This window comes from Portunus trituberculatus, chromosome 21 (assembly GCF_017591435.1).
Source record: "Portunus trituberculatus isolate SZX2019 chromosome 21, ASM1759143v1, whole genome shotgun sequence".
Classification (NCBI taxonomy): domain Eukaryota; kingdom Metazoa; phylum Arthropoda; class Malacostraca; order Decapoda; family Portunidae; genus Portunus; species Portunus trituberculatus.
The window spans coordinates 17,144,552-17,162,232 of NC_059275.1; the positions used below are offsets into that span (position 1 = coordinate 17,144,552).

General features: G+C 43.2%; 2 protein-coding genes across 6 annotated transcripts in view; one reads left to right on the top strand and one right to left on the bottom strand.

Annotated features, from left to right (window-relative positions):
• The first annotated feature begins 169 nt into the window (after positions 1-169).
• Positions 170-17,681, top strand: part of LOC123507159 (exosome complex exonuclease RRP42-like) — a 30,244-nt gene continuing 12,732 nt past the window's right edge. For 2 of the 5 annotated variants that reach the window (XM_045259809.1, XM_045259810.1), the window contains exons 1-5: positions 170-471; positions 985-1,181; positions 1,641-1,806; positions 1,903-2,097; positions 2,408-2,566. In XM_045259809.1, coding sequence (XP_045115744.1) covers positions 415-471; positions 985-1,181; positions 1,641-1,806; positions 1,903-2,097; positions 2,408-2,566 — 774 coding nt within the window. In that variant the 5' untranslated portion in view covers positions 170-414. Of the gene's footprint in view, positions 472-984; positions 1,182-1,640; positions 1,807-1,902; positions 2,098-2,407; positions 2,567-3,763; positions 4,011-6,382; positions 6,599-8,946; positions 10,217-17,681 lie in introns of those variants that run through there. The other 3 variants (XM_045259811.1, XM_045259814.1, XM_045259812.1) reach the window with 3 other exon arrangements.
• Positions 4,186-10,015, bottom strand: LOC123507157 (venom carboxylesterase-6-like). Its single transcript, XM_045259808.1, is given in 14 exon segments — positions 4,186-4,423; positions 4,789-4,912; positions 5,045-5,204; positions 5,433-5,608; positions 6,005-6,155; positions 6,591-6,684; positions 6,897-6,993; positions 7,394-7,464; positions 7,911-8,025; positions 8,108-8,261; positions 8,979-9,043; positions 9,046-9,100; positions 9,468-9,689; positions 9,873-10,015. Coding segments are annotated over 14 exon segments (1,662 nt in total). The 5' UTR covers positions 9,879-10,015; the 3' UTR covers positions 4,186-4,251.

The following is a 17,681-nucleotide window of genomic DNA, read 5'->3' on the forward strand; positions in this document are numbered from 1 at the left end:
GAGGGGTGCTACTCTTATGATGACAATGATTCACTTTAGTTTATTACAATTATAACTACTAAAATTATAGTTAAACATAATTTGCTGTCATTAATACTATTTCACCTCTCGTTTATCTTTTCGCTGCTGCAAAATAAAGGAAGCGCGACGCCGACGTGAGGGTGAGAGGCGGCGGCCATGCTTCATTTCGGCGAGTCGGTGTGATGGTGTTGGTGTTCGTGGTGTCTGTCTGTGTGAACGTCTGAACTGTGTTGTTGACTTCTGGTGGTGGTGGTGGTGCTGCTGCTGCGCGTGGAGCAGGACGAGGGGGGAAAGGGAAAAAAAACTCTTGGCACCTTAATAACGCCAAGACTAATAGAACTCGTAAGAGCCAAGAGGCGATATACAGGCTTAGGTGAAGAGCAAAGAGAAGTAATGGCAGATATCAGCTTGAGTGAGGCGGAGAAGCGATACATTGTGGATGGAGTGAAGGTAAGCTGCAATGATTCATGCTCACCTACTCTATATAACTAATACTACCGTTGTCATCTCAGGGTTAGCTTTAGATATACTCACTTCACTAACCTCAACGTTGAAGCTGAGTGATGTGCGAGGACAGATCTTGAGATGAATTTTGGAGTCTTTAGGGAATATTTGTAATTGTTCAGAATGGATGGTGGTAAGTGGTTGACACATTAGAAATAACAAGAGTGAAAGCACAGAGTCCATCTCACTGCGGGGAGAGAGCAGACACATTCACACAGCAGTCTTTGTCAGGTTTAGTTGGCTAAGGCTATTCCCATGATACCACTGCCCAGTCAAGCAAGTGGAGGAAATTGTCTGTGAAATGTTAAGGTTGGTCATGTGTTGGCGTAGTTTTTTCTCACTAAGTGTTTTTTCTTTAATGGGCTTTTTTCTTCTAGTTTGTTCCCTGTGGCCAGAATCCCCTTGACAAAAAAAAAAAAAATACTGAATATGTTATGAGTACAGCACCTCTTTTGACAGCTGGGCATTCGTGTGGATGGGCGGGAGCGGCTGGACTACCGGCAGCTGGAGATTGAGACAGGCCTGGTGTCTACTGCCAATGGGTCAGCACGAGTGCGCCTCGGCTGTACAGATGTTCTGATCACCGTCAAGATGGAGATGGAACCGCCACCACCGCAGCAGCCCAACGATGGACAGATACACTTCTTTGTCAACTGGTATGGAAATATGGGAAGCTGTCTTTGTCTGTGTGTGTGTGTGTGTGTGTGTGTGGATCTGTTTTTTCTATTTTATGAATGTTCTCTACTGTAATTTCCCTTAAACCAACTCTGAAGATGCAGTAATTTTTTGGCCATTCTTTAGAGCTTTTTAGAGAATTTGAGTATTTTTCTGAAGTCTACTAGTTTTGCATTACCCTGTGTAATGCTGTAACCACTTGCAGGAAAAATTAGACAAACACATTGAAATCTTGGTACATAGAATTCCTGACTATAAACACCAAGACAATCACTTGAGTCATCTATCCATCTAACTGTATACCTGACCATTAACCCCAAACAGTATGGTCTAGATAAAGCACCACACTCATACACACATTATTCACACTCTTAACCCTTTAGCTCTGTCATCCCCTATTGATCTTACAGTTCTTATCTCTACATGCTTTTCCTTCACAGCTCAGCCAATGCGGCCCCAGAGTTTGAAGGTCGAGGTGGAGAGGACTTGGCTACCAGCCTGAGTGCAATGCTGGACCGCCTCTACTCCTCCCCTCTGTCCCTTGACACAAGCAGGCTGTGTGTGGTGCCTGGCAAGCATGTCAAGGTGCTCTATGTGGATGTGGAGGTGAGTCATCCGTATCTTGCCAGTTTATGGATGACTCATGTGCGTTCATTTAGCAGTTGACCGTGTTTCCATTGCTTTCACAATATTTCCTTTCAGATTCTAGAATGTGGTGGGAACTTGTTTGACACAGTGAGCCTGGGAGTGAAGGCAGCACTGTGGGCCACCAGGATGCCTAGAATATACATCACTGGTGAGGATGGAGGAGAGCTGGAGTTCATGGTGTCAGACAACCCTCAAGAAGTTGACAGAGTGGATGTGTCCAATGCTCCAATCCTCATCACACACTTGAGGGTTAGTGTTATGCTTCATTAAGGAAGGTTAGAACACTGGGTGGTGTGAAAATTTAGACTCATGAGATTTAAACTTTAAAAAATGTATATCTGCATCCTTCTCAATAAACTGAAAGCCATGTAACATTTCAGAACAATTATTTCCATCAATTGTCCTAAAAATGGTGTTGGGAATGTATGTTATTTTGAGACAGTTTTTACTATATTCTCTCACTATTTCATTTCATTCAATTACTCAGAGACAGGTGGACAGGCAAATAGTTGACAGGTTGTATCACTGTAATGTGATAAATGCCCCTTTCATCTCACAGATAACAGAAAACTTGACAGTGATTGACCCAACCCCTGAGGAAGAGTGCTGTGGGCCTGTGCAGGTGGTGGTTGGTGTCACTCCCAAGGGCCTCATCACCACCACACAGCAGTTGGGAGCTGGGACTTTCGCACCGCAGACTCTTTCAGCTTCTCTCAAAGTAAGTGATCATTAATATCATCCACATCTTGTCCATACTGCTTGAGTGTGTTTGTCCTTGTTCACTCTGGTGCTCTGAGTGGACAACTTTCTTCTAAAACCTACTCTTTCATTGCTGTCATCACATACTTTGTCATTAACTTGATTTCACTTATCTTTTAATTGTGTAGCGTAGCTGCTGCGTTTCATCTTTACAATTTGCAAAATGTGTGAATTTTTCTAACAATTATCGATTTATGTTGGAAGTTCTCAGTTTTTGCAAATTTTGTAATGAATTGAGTGGTGATATATGATGACAACCATTTTATATTTCATTACCATTGGGATCCTCTGCCATGTATAAAGGAATCATGAGGAGCATTTTGAAGCTATAATTGAAATAATTCTACTAGAAGAATGACAAAAAATTCAAAGAAACAAATTTGAAGTGGAGGTAGTCAGACAGCACCTTAAGATGGGTTTAAAAAATGGAAAGAAATGTAAGAATAACATGAAAATGCAACGGTGAAGTGGATGTTTTGGGTGGCAGAGAAAGCCACTTATGAAATGGAAGGGGCATACTACTAGAGTATCAGAGGGATGAGAGATTAAGGAGTTTGAGTATTCAAGAATGGGACATACGGGCAGAAACAAAGGGTGGGGACCTCTATTTGTGCCACCCAGAGGGAGTTTGAAAGGAAGAGCATATGGTAAATTAGATTAGGCTGGAATATAAGGAAGATATAATGATTGTTTTTCATACTTTCTTTACTGCTTCCTATCTTCCTCTCTACTTGTTGCTCGCCTACTTGTTTGTTTGCTTGCTTGCTTTTCATGGGCATCATACTTTGATAAGGTATAGGTTAAAGTTGAAATATTTACTATGGTACAAACAAATTTGTATTCTGTGACTTGTTTGTACTTAACCCAGTCAAAGATGTAATGAGTCTAAAACTTGATAAGAATTAATCATAAGACACTGTTCTAAGGTCTGTTTCTTGAAAACTGTTTGAATTAAAGCGGTAATTGTAAAACAAAATGATAATTGAAGGTAATCATGAGCCATTGATCTAAGGTCTTGTTTCTTGAAGACAGTTACTACAGGTCATGGGGATCTCAAAACCGTCCAAGTTCTGAAGACTATTTGATCAAACGTTTTACAACGATGAGAGTTGACACTCCAAACTTTCATTCTGACGTGGTATTCTTGACTCAACAGAGCGCACAGGAGTTGGGAGTTAAGATCCACCATCAGCTTATGCAAAGGTTACTACAGGAGGAGAGTATTCCCAATAGAAAGACGAAAGGCTTCTTGTAATACATTGTACCAAAGTATATTCCTTATCCCTCTCATTTACCCCCTAATCCCTGACTTCTCACCTTGTTATATATTAAGAGTAGTGGTAAGATAATTATAAATGATGGTGCACCCATGTTTTTTAATAAAGTTTGTTACTTTTTAGTATTATGGTCCCTTTTTGTTATCTTAATAGGCATAGTCAAGCAATAGTTTAGTAAGATTCTCTCTCTCTCTCTCTCTCTCTCTCTCTCTCTCTCTCTCTCTCTCTCTCTCTCTCTCTCTCTCTCTCTCTCTCTCTCTCACAAAATTTATTGTTTCTGTCTTGTGTAAATAGCACTACGGTCGGTGAAATTGTTTATTCAATTAGGCTAGTGTTAACATCTAAGGTATTGACAGTAGGAATACATTTAATGATGAAGGAGGCTGTTAATTCTAAGAGGCAGTGATTCCCAGAAGGCTCTCGTCTGTGTCCTCTTATCTGCTTCCATGTATGGCTGTGGCAGGATCTTGAGGTGCTGCATGTTTGTTGGGTCTGTTATCTCCCACGTGAAGCCAAGGGAGTCATCAGGTGTTGGGTTCCTGAGGGCAAGGTGGTCAAGATTTACCTTTTTTGAAAGTAGGAAATTATTAGATATTCTTTATATGAGGTTGATGTCCCATTGTAAAGGAAGATAGTCAAGATGGGTTTCAAAATTGTGTTTATCTATCTTTCCGTGTGTATAGTGGCCCAGACAAAGCACCACACACTCATCATTCACACTTTTAACCATTTCAAAATGATATTCATTTGTATTCTCTTTTGTCTCACCTAGGAGAAACTAGTGACAGCACACTTTCATCTTTGGAAAGTATATTCAAAAATTTTTTTTTTCTGTTGCTGTTTCCCTGATGTTGGGTCACCATTGTGTATGAATGTATGTATGTACTAGGTAAGGGCTACTCACCCAGTGCTAGCAAAGTTGATCCACATTGAGGTGAAGATGTTGCCCACCGTCTTGTCCTCTGCTGTGTGTAGGTTGGCGTATTTTGGGTACATAAGATACTGGTTGTTGTCTCCATGGGAAATGTCTGAAGCAGAGGTAGATAGCAATAGAACAATTCAGTGATAAATTAACTTTCATCATCCTTTTGCTCATGTCAGGTTCTAATTCTCAGTATAGGAATTGAGTAGATCATTGAAAGGAGCAAAGGAGGACTCACAGTTTCTGGCTTGTGGCAAGTCGAGCCCAACATCAAGGAAGTCATTAGTAAAGCCATGTTCCCCGCGGTGGTCCAGCTCATAGGTGAACAGTAGGTCAGTAGTGCTCATCAACTGTGTAGTCCAGTCATGAGGGATGTGGAACAGGCAGTCGGTGAACATCTACCATGTGGGAAAAAATAAGTAAAGGTGGATGGAAGAGCAAACAAACTGCAAAGACCCCTTGTACTACTATAATTTTGAGATAATGAATGTTTTTCACTGTGGCAGGTATTTATTAATGACATTTTGTTTTTCCTCATCATTTACAAGACTACAGTCTGTAGGTGCTCTAGTCATTGTTTACCCTGTGCTTCATCCTAAGGCATCATTTGCAGTGTACTGAATTACCTGAGTGAGGTTGTTGGCATCGTCCTTTGTGATATGAATACCACCAAGGTAGTAGTTGTAGGTGGTGGTGGCAGTAGTGGCTGGCTCCTCATCAGGGTAGAGGTGGAGGCTTGCTGGCCCACTGGTGTTGAAGTGCCCCAGAAGACTGTTGATAAGGCTGGGGACTGAATACATCTCTGGAGAAGGAAGGAAATTAATCTTGATTGTGAAGGAGGAAGAGAGAGATGAAAAATAAAGCTAGAGAGAACCACTTGTGAATGTAAACATGACAATTCCCTGCTGTCTGCTTTGGTCATGCCCATCCCAATGTTTTCCAGCTGTCCTCATACATAGATAGCTGCTGCCCTGTACAAACCCATGATGACCATCCTTACTAATAGTCCCCATGGCCATCATAAAAGAATATTGACCCTCCTTCATAAGTGATGGAAAATAAGCTAAAAAAAATAATGAACCAAGCAGGCAATACCACATACCACCTTACCAACAGTCTACATAGCTAGCAGGGAAAAATAGTCTCCATAACTGAGGAATTACTGAATGATGTCAATAAGTAAGTAATGCCATCTTACCAACAGTCTCCATGGCCATCTCATTTCTATTGACCCCCATGATGGTAGGCACGTGGTTGTAATTGCTCTTCTTTAGCAGCAAGGCAGGTTCCTCAGGCAGGTAGTCACCATCCACACGTGGCCCAATGTAGAATGGCTGCAGGTTCCATTCCTTTGTGTGGAGTGTGGAAAGGACGTATGAGAGAGTATTAAGTATTTGCTTGAGGGAAAAATGGAGGAGTATACATAAAAGGAAATACATAGGTTTTGTTTGGTATGTATTTTTTTTTAAAGGACAATAGGACATACGAAAAGGTATTAGGTTTTCGTTTGAAAGAAAATGTATTTCTTTTTTGTCTTTTATCTTCACTTCTTTAATTTTTATGTCTGATTCTGCAGATGGAGGTCTGTGGGAAGGAAGGAAGGGAAGTGATGTTGATGTGTTATGGAGAAAAGGCAGAAAAGAGACGTAACAAAGTGCTTTCTTTCATGGACAGGAAGAGGAAGAAGTGGTGTTTGTGTACTGGAGTAAGGATAGGAAGGGAATTTGACTGTTTTTTGTCCGTACTGAGGACGAAGTGGGTTACAAGTCTGTGTTAGGTCTTACATAGAGAGTGAAGTAAGACATGTCCAGAAGGTGAGCCCCCACCGTCTGCAGGCAAGCCACCAGGTCGTCAGTGGGCAGTGTGGGGCAATCAAATCTGCAATGTGGGTTCACGTATTACATTGGTACTCCAGACACGCAACCTGAACCATGTAACTCAATGGGTTATTGTGAATGGAATGTTAATCTTTTGGGGAGTGGCCAGCCTCCTTGATATAATAATAATAATAATAGTCGGTAAATGGTCATGAACATTTTCCTTGTTCTTTACTGTAGCTGACTGACCATTGTTTTCGGTAAGCGGCTTACCTCTCGGCGACGGCCTGAGCTGTGGCCAGGAAGTCTCGCCCCTTCGCCCATGGACTCAGCGTGGTGCCACTCTCCATGATGGCACCCGTGAACAGCCCTGGAACGACACCAACCCGTATTACTGATGTCCTTCCAGAAAGTGCCTGAGACATGCCAGTCACTGTCTCCCGGGCTAAAGAATTTTCATTCAGACAGCGTCTTAATTAAGAATGTTGTAAGGAAGTAAGGAATAAAGCCAGCTGACGATGACTATTGGCATATCTAGAAGCATGGTCTTAGTTTGATGGAGCTACAAGAAGAGTGGAACGCCCTGATAACGCGATGATAGTATAAATATCTGGCTCAAGTGAAGCGAAATTAGGAGAGGAGAGAGCGTCCAGATGGTGGTAATTTGGTTATCTGGAAGCATGTGTTTAGTTCATGAGAGTTCCTTGTGAAGTGGAACGCTTTGTTAACGCCGACAACACTACACACTACAGTAACTGCACTTAATTCACCTGCCGCGGAAGGGGCCAGCATCTGGTAGTGGACGGAGGTGGAGCCTGCGCTGGATCCGATGATTGTGATTCTGCAGGCATGAGAATAGCCCGCCGTTATGTAGAGCGTGTGGTGCAGTCTGTATGATTCCACTACTACTGTGTTTGATAAAGGCTGTTTAGGTGAAGGTGCATGGAGAATGTATTGGCATGCATTTGATGAGAATAGCGGGTTAGTCAAGGAGTAGAATGCGGTCTATATGATTGTACTTCTGTCGTAAAGATTAAAAGGCCCGTATTCTGAGATGTTTTGTTCTAATATATATAACTATATATTTTTGAAGTCCATAGAGATGATTACTCAGGTTCTCACGAATGTTTCTCAAATTGATAATGAAGAAATCTCGTTAATCTGTCATTAGAATCATAAAACACGCTTAAAATTTTGTATAACTTAAAATAAAGCCTTGGGAATGCAGTAAAGCAGTGACACAGAAGTATTTCGTTGGTGGAGGCGTCAGAATGTATCGGTATCCACCTGGTCTCGTCGCCTCCAAAGTTAGCGATGTTGTCCTTTATCCAGCGGAGTGCGAGTGTCTGGTCCTTGAGGCCTTGATTCCCTGGGGCTGCCTCGTCCTCCGTGGATAAGAACCCTGGAATGAAGATGTGTAGTCAGAGAGAGAGAGAGAGGGAGGGAGAGGGAGAGGCCCCATATAGTTTCACACCAGTCCTCACCAAACAGTCCAAGGCGGTACTGCATCAAGACCACCACCGCGCCACGAGACACAAACTCCTGGAAGCCGTGGTTTCTGTAGGAGCCCCCGATGTAGTAAGCGCCGCCGTGAATGTAGACCATGACGGGCAGCGGGTTGTCAGTCTCAAGGGCGTCCTGCAGCGCACAGAAAATTCATACACAATCACACACGCAGTAATCGTTACACATCAATGAAAGGAAAGAAGATAAAAAGAAGGAACGGCTGCAAAATGAGAGTGAAGGCAAAGTAAATGGATAAAATAAGATAGAAAAATGTCTGAATAAATAAACAAAATTTGATTAATATACAGGCAAAGCAAACAATTTTGTCTTCTATCGTATTCAAACATCTGGAGTTCCTTTCGCTTGTCGTGCTTTTAGCCCCTTCAATACCGGGACACATTTTTACCATGATTTTTGGTACAATTAGACAATTTTATTGATATTAGCAAGGGTCTATGGAGGTCAGAAGATTAATGGCCACAGTCTTCATTATTTTAATCCTCATAACAGTTTCTAAAGCTGTATAAAAAACCACCATGCAAATAGTAAGCAGAATGAATATGAAAACGCGTCATGGTACTGAAGGGTTATATATATATATATATATATATATATATATATATATATATATATATATATATATATATATATATATATATATATATATATATATATATATATATATATATATATATATATATATATATATATATATATATATATATATATATATATATATATATATATATATATATATATATATATATATATATTTGGTTATTTATGTATTCATCTATTTATTCATTTTCTTTTGTAGGATAATGATACGGTGTTGCATAAGTTCCTCACCGGCGGAGTGTATACGTTGAGGTAGAGACAATCCTCCCTACCCATCAAGACGAGCTGGTCACAGGAGGCGGCAGGGTGGAGGCGTCAAACTCCCCCTCCCACGGCGCGGCAGGGACTGGGTTCTGTCACGCACCCACAGACGAATGTTAATTAGCATCCGTTTGTTCTTTGGTAACTTTCCCTCAGAATCACTCAAAATTATCGGTTCATTCTTTCGCTATTATCCGGCACGTCTTTCTTATCATTGATCACTCTGACACATCTGTTTTTGCTCTACGCCCACCTCACAAAACGATACTGGCTAGAAATTGCAGCATATAGTCTTTTCTAATCTATTTTTTTTGTTGATGCTTGTAAAGTTTCCACACATTGAGTTTATTATTGTGGCGCTCTCTCTCTCTCTCTCTCTCTCTCTCTCTCTCTCTCTCTCTCTCTCTCTCAGTTTATCCCATTCCTATAACCTGAGTTATTGACTCACTACCATTTCACCTTGAATCTGAGAGGGCCGGTGGGCGGGGTGGCATAGGGGATCCCGAGGAACTCCAAGTAGGTGATATTGTAGAGTGTTGTGGTGAGGCCCCGGATCAGCCCCTCATTCACCTCTACCAGCGGCCGATCCTCCTGCACCGTGCCCACCCTCGCCGCTGCCATTGTCGCCGTCACCACCACCAACGCCACTGTCGCGGTCACCGGTAGCTTCATTGTTACTGACTGAGAAGAGACAGTGATGTTAGGGTTTTGAGTTCATGAGTGTTGGTTCCTTATAGGGTGAAACTTTGCAGAAAGGAGGAATTAAACGTTAAAAACGGAAGGGAATCAGAAATTAAAGGAAGAAAGCAAGAACGATAAAAAGAGCACTATCCGATCACGACGAAGAGAAGATGCTAAACTTACCAACATCGATGGGAATCAATTAACGTCTGCGCTTCCTTCTGTGCTTACATTGCCTCCACACCCCTTTACTTATCACGCCCTCCACCTGTGTTCTCCCATGCAGCCTCTTTCAGCCTCGCCCTCAAGGTCATGTATAGAACATTCCCATCAACACCTGGCCGCCTCGTGCTTTCCTAGGGGTTGCTGCTTTGGTGAAGGTTGCGTCACTTTAAAAATACCTGTACAAATAAATGAAGAAAAACTAATGAAATGTTTATCGATAAAGCCGTAATCATACTGTACATTATAATATGGGAAATAAAGACCATAGGGTTAAAAATGTGTAACCCGTGTAACTTCAACTAGAGTGTTTATGAATGTTTCGAAACGCTTTGCTTTCTCACACTGATTGGCTTTGTTCTCACGAGTATTTCTTCTCATGATGATATACAAATCTAGTTGATCTGTCTCTAGAGTCGTAAAGAAAACATCCTTAGTAACTTCCAGAGCCTTTTTTACAGTAGTAGAGTTGCGGCGAAGAAGTGTTTTAGAATATGAGAGAGAGAGAGAGAGAGAGAGAGAGAGAGAGAGAGAGAGAGATGGACCGTGAAAGGAGTCTTGAGCGGGATGTGTGGTTTGCTCGGCCAGACTTGCTATATGAGACTGCTGTGCCTTCCAAGTGAGTTAATTGATGACCAGCCACCTTGCAACCAGTTATTTGGGAATCAATGGTCGCTACCCCCACCCTGTGACCTTCCTTGCTCCGGAAAACGACGATATGGTCTATTCTTTACGCAATAATTACAGACTTTGGTTCCGCCAGACACGCGAAGCTCCCTTGAGTGCTGTATTCTTTTCACTGAGGTTTGCACGGAGCCCTCAAGGTGTCTGGTCCGTTCAGGGAGTGCTTGGTTTGGAGAGAAATTGGGGCACACTAATACTTAAAAAGGCGTTCATTTTATCTCTTGTCCCTTCCCTGCACCACTCCCCAAATAAGTAACAGGACGACAAACCAATGAAGTAGCTACTAAGTGAATGCAAAAGAATAGAAGATGGAAAGGAAAAACTAATAGGCTAGAAACGTTTTATTTTTTTTTTTCCAGTGGAATAAGAGGAAAAAACTATAGGATTAAATAACCAATTAAGTGATAAGTAAGCGCAAAAGAATAGAGGATGGAAGGGTGTAAAAATAATAGGCTAGAAACGTTATATTCTTTTTTTTTTCAGTGGAAGAAGAGGGGAAAAATATAGGACTAAATTAATAAACTACATAAAAAAGATGATAAATCGATGCAAAAGACCACCTGAAAAATTACGGATTGTTGGGAAAGTTTTTTTTGATTACCAAGGCTTCGGTGGTGGCCCAGATTTACCATGTCAAGGCTCCTCATCGATAGCTTCTGATAAGCCTATTAGTATTGGGCAGTTTTCACATCGTCACATAACTTTTCAGATTCTTGTTTTTGTACTACAGCCGCACAGTCTCTTAAATCTTTATGTAGGTTGGAAGCGGCTTTTTTTTTTTTTTTTTTTTTTTTTTTCTGTCCATGCAAACATTTATGAATTCATTTTGTTAGTTTGTCAATTAGTAAAGTCAGTCAGTCAGTCAATCGATCAGTCAGTTAGTTTAGTTAGTCAATCAATTAGTCAGTCAGTCAGTCAGTTAGTTAGTTTGATAGTTACCTAGATAGCAGAGTAAGGTAGAAACCCTCGCCACACGTTCTAAGTCACTTCAGAAGGACAAGTCTAGATTCACTCTCCCCTTCCAAACCTTTTCTATTTCGAGAGCGTAATGAGCAGAGGGAAGGCCGGAGAGGGGAAGGAAGGAAGGAAACAAGTAAAGCAACACAAGGTAGCTCTGACGGCATATTAATTAGTATTTATTATTCCTGCGGCCCCTTGTAATGAATTATGTCGCGCGGGAACCACATGCGTCATTCGTCACCGCACGGACTGGTTAAGTTGGTGACATTGAGCTTGTTCCTTATCTACTCCCTAAAATCGATGACAGATGAAGTCTCACTGTTCCTTTTCGTGTCATTGTCACCACATTCTGTAGCGAGACGGAGGCGAAAGCAAAGTTACGATATTCGCGTATAGAGAAGCGAAGTTTTCATCATAAAGGCAAACTCTGGGTAAGGCGTGGAGATGAAAAGGAATGAGAGGAGTTTTGTATCCGTTGGGCTGTTGGTTTATATGCACAGTGGATTACTTTTTGCTTTACTAGTCTCATTTCCGTCACCTCTCCCTCTCCCTTTTTTTTATTTATTGATTTATCTGGTATTGTGGATAGGAAGCTTGATCTGTCATCATGTGTGTGTGTGTGTGTGTGTGTGTGTGTGTGTGTGTGTGTGTGTGAATGACTATAAAAACCTGGATTATCGGGAAGAGGAGGAACACACCGCCTCACAAAAGGCAATAATTACACATTTTCACAGCGTCCTTGGTCTTCGCCAGTCACTAGGAACCTTAAAACCTTCATTTCAACAGATTAAGTCGCATTTGATTCCCTTGATAAAGGATCATTACTCGCATTTATCCGCTAGCTGTGGGATTCGAGCCCCGAGAGACGAGCACAATGGCCGGTAGGGCAGGGAGGGGCAGGTTGGAGGTGTTTTGTCTCAGCCTCGTGTCGTGTCGTGTCCCTAGATCGTCTGTTCTTCGCACATGAATCTATTTAATGACACAGCACTGGATCTGGAGAAAAAATATTGGAACGTTCATGCATCCTAGCGTTGTTCTCTCTCTCTCTCTCTCTCTCTCTCTCTCTCTCTCTCTCTCTCTCTCTCTCTCAATTTAGTATGTGGGAGACAAGACAAGATGGAGGGGAGAAGGGGAGAGTGTAGAGGAAGAGGACGTGGAGGAGCAGGAAGGGAAGGGAAGGGAAGGGAGGGACAGACCGAGGAGAGGAGTGTGTGAGGAGGGGATGTGGAGGGGGCAGGAAGGGATATTCAGTTGGCTGCTCCGTGTAAACGAGGAATCTTTATTATTTACTTTTACATCGTTGTTGTGTTGGGGTGGCGGTGGTGGTGGAGGTAGTGATGGTGGTGGTGGTAGTGGTGCTGGTGGAGGCAGTGATGGTGGTGGTGGTGGTGGTAGTGGTGGTGGTTTTCTTTTTCGTCCAAGAATCAACATTTACTGTGACAGAAGAAAACAAGTGTCGTTGTCTTTCTCAGGTAGAAATTGGAGGTTAACATGAATAGGAGATAAGAATTAAATAGTTGAAATTAAATAAGGTGAAATAACTTGATAGATAGATAGACAAATAAACTACTACTACTACTACTCCCTACTACTACTACTGCTACTGCTGCTGCTGCTGCTGCTGCTGCTGCTGGTGGTGGTGCTGCTGCTGCTGCTGCTGCTGCTGCTGCTGCTGCTGCTGCTGCTGCTGCTGCTGCTATATATACTACTACTACTACTACTACTACTACTACTACTACTACTACTACTACAAAAACTTCAAATCATTCACAAATGCACTACTTTTACAACAACAACAACAACAACAACAACAACAACAACAACAACAACAACAACAACAACAACAACAACAACAACTACTACTGCTGCTGCTACTGCTGCTGCTACTACTACTACTACTGCTGCAAAACTTCAAATCATTCACAAATACACTACTTCTACAAAAATAACAACAACAACAACAACAACAACAACAACAACAACAACAACAACAACAACAACTACTACTACTACTACTACTACTACTACTACTACTACTACTACTACTACTACTACTACTACTACTACTATTACTACTACATATAGGCCTAGATATATAGATTTCTAAAGTCAATATGATTATGTATACCTTTGATTTCTTCCCCACTCCCCTTGTGTGTGTGTGTGTGTGTGTGTGTGTGTGTGTGTGTGTGTAATTCACCTCGGTCGCCTGCTGGTCACCCAGCCAGTCTTCCTCATTACGGAGCGAGCTCAGAGCTCATAGACCGATCTTCGGGTAGGACTGAGACCACAACACACTCCTCACACCGGGAAAGTGAGGCCACAACCCCTCGAGTTACATCCCTTACCTATTTACTGCTAGGTGAACAGGGGCGATACATTAGGAGGCTTGCCCATTTGCCTCGCAGCACCGGGACTCGAACCCGGGCCTCTCGATTGTGAGTCGAGCGTGCTAACCACTACACTACGCGGTGTGTGTGTGTGTGTGTGTGTGTGTGTGTGTGTGTGTGTGTGTGTGTGTGTGTGTTGGTTGGCTGCAGGGAATGTCTTAAGTAATAAAAAAAAATGAAAGAGAAAGAATATAATGGTTAAGTTAGCATAGTGCGGATTTGCTTGCTGCTGCTGCTGCTTCTGTGCGTTTGTTCTTGTTCTTCTTCATGTTCATCTTGTTGTGCATATTGTTACTACTACTACTACTACTACTACTACTACAACCACCACCACCGCCACCACCACCGTTACCGCCAGCAGACGACCTTCACGTGACTGTTTACAAATTGCATTGCGTCCCGAGCCTCTCATCGCACGGAATGTGAGGACAGGCTGGTTAGGGCGGGAAGGCGGGATGACGGGCAGATCCACCTGAGGGAAGACTAAATCACTACTTCCATTCAAACCCCAAGTCCCTTATTCAGAAATGCTTCGCGGTCTCGTCACAACTATTCAAAAAATGCGGAGAGATGATAACCCACGTTCCATTGAGTGTTTCTTCTGTTAATATTGTAGAAATTTGTTTAATCTGTCACTGAAATCATAAAGAAAAGTCTTTAAAAACCCGTGTCACTTCAACTAAATAAAGCCTTTTGAAAGAAATCGGTGTGGAGCGAAGGAGCGATTCAGTGCCATCTCGTCGCTTCCAGTTGACATACAATTTGGTCTATTTCATCCCACATCCACCTGCCTCACTACGCCCCGCCTCCCTCCCTGTGTTCCCTTGCGTAGTGTTACTGCTTCAGCCCTCATGGTCCGTCCACACTAGCGGGCAAAGTATGGCGGGCTTTGCCCGTGACGGGCAAAGCCCGCCGTGCTCACAGAAACCGACGTCCACACAGCAACGCTTGCCTGTTTCAGTCAGAGGCGAGCACCCGTACAACCAGGCAGCGGATCCGTGTATCTGATTAAGACTGCGGTATGACAGCATGAGAACCAAGGACCGCAAAAAGCTGTTATTGTGCTCAGTTATACTTTTGCTGACCTAGAAAAAGAAAAAGGAGAAAGTGGAGAAAAAGAAATGGTGTAAAGACTGGCAAACTGGCAGTCATGGACATAGAGCCAACATTGTAATCTCGTATGTCTGCAGGGCCTGGCGAGCAGTGCCCGGTGAAATCGCTTGTCTACAAACGAGCAGTTTGCTTGTCTGCAGCCGGTCAAAGGCGGAGAAAATGTTGGCGGTCAAACGCTTCGCTTCTGCCCACGTGCACTGCCCGCTAGTGTGGACGGACCATCAGTCAGGTTCACCGTCCAGCCCCGCGCGGCGGTGGTGAGCGAGAGGCTGTGTGTCGGCAGCTGGGAGGGGCGGTGGTCCAGGGAGTAGTCAGCTGTTTGGTTAGTGCTGGGAAGCGGTAAAGACAGTGTTCCTTTGTATTTTTTTTGTTAAATTTGACTTTTTCATTGATTATTTATCATATTTTTCATGATTTACTCGAAAGTCGAGCTTCCTTAACGCGGTTAGTCATACAGACACCGAGTCGTTGGTGAAGGTTGATGAAAAACTAGGTTGTGGTAAAAGCAGGACGTGTCATCCGCCAACAGATTCGTTTCATCTCATTGTTTCAGATGACGAGTCTTTCAGTATTGTAACCTATTTGGTTTGGAATAAGTCCCGATAAATCCTCGTGGAAGCTTAGTTTGTCATCGCGTTCCCGTGAAGTTGAAGTACTGAGGCATCGTCACAGGCTCACTACATTCACTTCACTAAGGAGGCTTGATTGTTTCAAAGGAGAGGTTCTGCTGCCGGGAAGTGGAGGCTTCGCTCGCCTCTCAGCGTCAGCGTCTCCATGTGACACGTGGGGCAAGGTGAACCGTGAGCAGTCTGCCTGGGGTGCACATTGGCAAGGTTGGTGCTCGGCAGCTACTATACATCTATGCTTAAGGTTTGTTAAGTTTTGATATGTTAATTGTAATATTGTGTGTATCTCTTTCAACCTTTCCTATCAAGGTGTTAAAAATTTTAAATGATCAATATAATCCTAATTTCCTTCAGACTGAGGGTCGCAGGTCACCGCTGAGGTAGCCATGGGGATCGACGCCCCGCCGAGTCTTGCTGTTCCTGACGCGGGACGTCCTTCACCATGCGCCTCCCAATCCAAGAAGGTTGTCAAGAGAAAACCCAGCGAGGCAGGAAGGAGTGTACCGGCGCGGGGGGCGGAGTGTGTGGTGGAGGTGCTGACGGAACTGGGCACGGGTGGGCGATCCCAGGCTGCAAGGAGGCACGGCTGGCGGGGGCCAAACGATCCGGAACCAACAGAGCAGACCGCCTTCAGGTGAGCTGTGCATCCCACGGAGCAATAAAAGACCATTCACTCTTGTGTGCCTGGAAACGGTCTTTTTGCATCGCACTGGGCATTTCTTATAGTATGTAGGATGAGAAGTTTGATTGTGCCTCCCCTCCTTTCCTCGCTTTGTCTTCTCCCCCATTCCTTCTCTCTCTCTCTCTCTCTCTCTCTCTCTCTCTCTCTCTCTCTCTCTCTCTCTCTCTCTCTCTCTCTCTCTCTCTCTCTCTCTCTCTCTCTCTCTCTCTCTCTCTCTCTCTCTCTCTCTTCCTTCTATCCCTTTCTCCCTTCCCTTCATCACCACCGCATCCCTTCTCTCCGTCTCTTCATTACCTCTCTTATCATCTCCTCCCTTCTTCCCGTCCCTTCCTCCCGCTGCGTGATGTGGATGGATGAGCTCCACCAACTCTCTCCTCGCTTCGCTGTGGTGGTGGTGGTGGTGGTGATTTAGTGAAGGGATTTATTTGGCGGGTGATCGCAGCGTGAAAGGTTGCAGGGCGGGGTGAGGTGACGAAGTTATCCGCCAAAATAATGTTGATGGATTGGATTGTTTTATTACTTGAGATGATCGTGAAAAGTAAATTGTGGTTTGGAAAGTTGTATGAGCTGTTTTTTTTTTATTTGTTTATTGCTATTATTACTGTTGTTATTGTTATTATTATTATTTATTATTGTTATTATTATTATTGTTATTATTATTATTATTATTATTATTATTATTATTATTATTATTATTATTATTATTATTATTATTATTATTATTATTAGTTTATTATTATTATTATTATTATTATTATTATTAGTAGTAGTAGTAGTGGTATTATTATTATTATTATTTAGTAGTAGTAGTAGTAGTGGTATTATTATTATTATTATTATTATTAGTAGTAGTAGTAGTGGTATTATTATTATTATTATTATTATTATTATTAGCAGCAGCAGCAGTGGTTATTATTATCATTCATTATTATCAGCAGCAGCAGCAGCAGCAGCAGTGGCAGCAGCAGCAGCAGCAGCAGCAGTGGTGCAGCAGCAGCAGCAGCAGCAGCAGCAGCAGCAGCAGCAGCAGCAGCAGCAGCAGCAGCAGCAGCAGCAGCAGCAGCAGCAGCAGCAGCAGCAGCAGCAGCAGCAGCAGCAGCAGCAGCAGCAGCAGCAGCAGCAGCAGCAGCAGCAGCAGCAGCAGCAGTGGTGCAGCAGCAGCAGCAGCAGCAGCCAGCAGCAGCAGCAGCAGCAGCAGCAGCAGCAGCAGCAGCAGCAGCAGCAGCAGCAGCAGCAGCAGCAGCAGCAGCAGCAGCAGCAGCAGCAGCAGCAGCAGCAGCAGCAGCAGCAGCAGCAGCAGCAGCAGCAGCAGCAG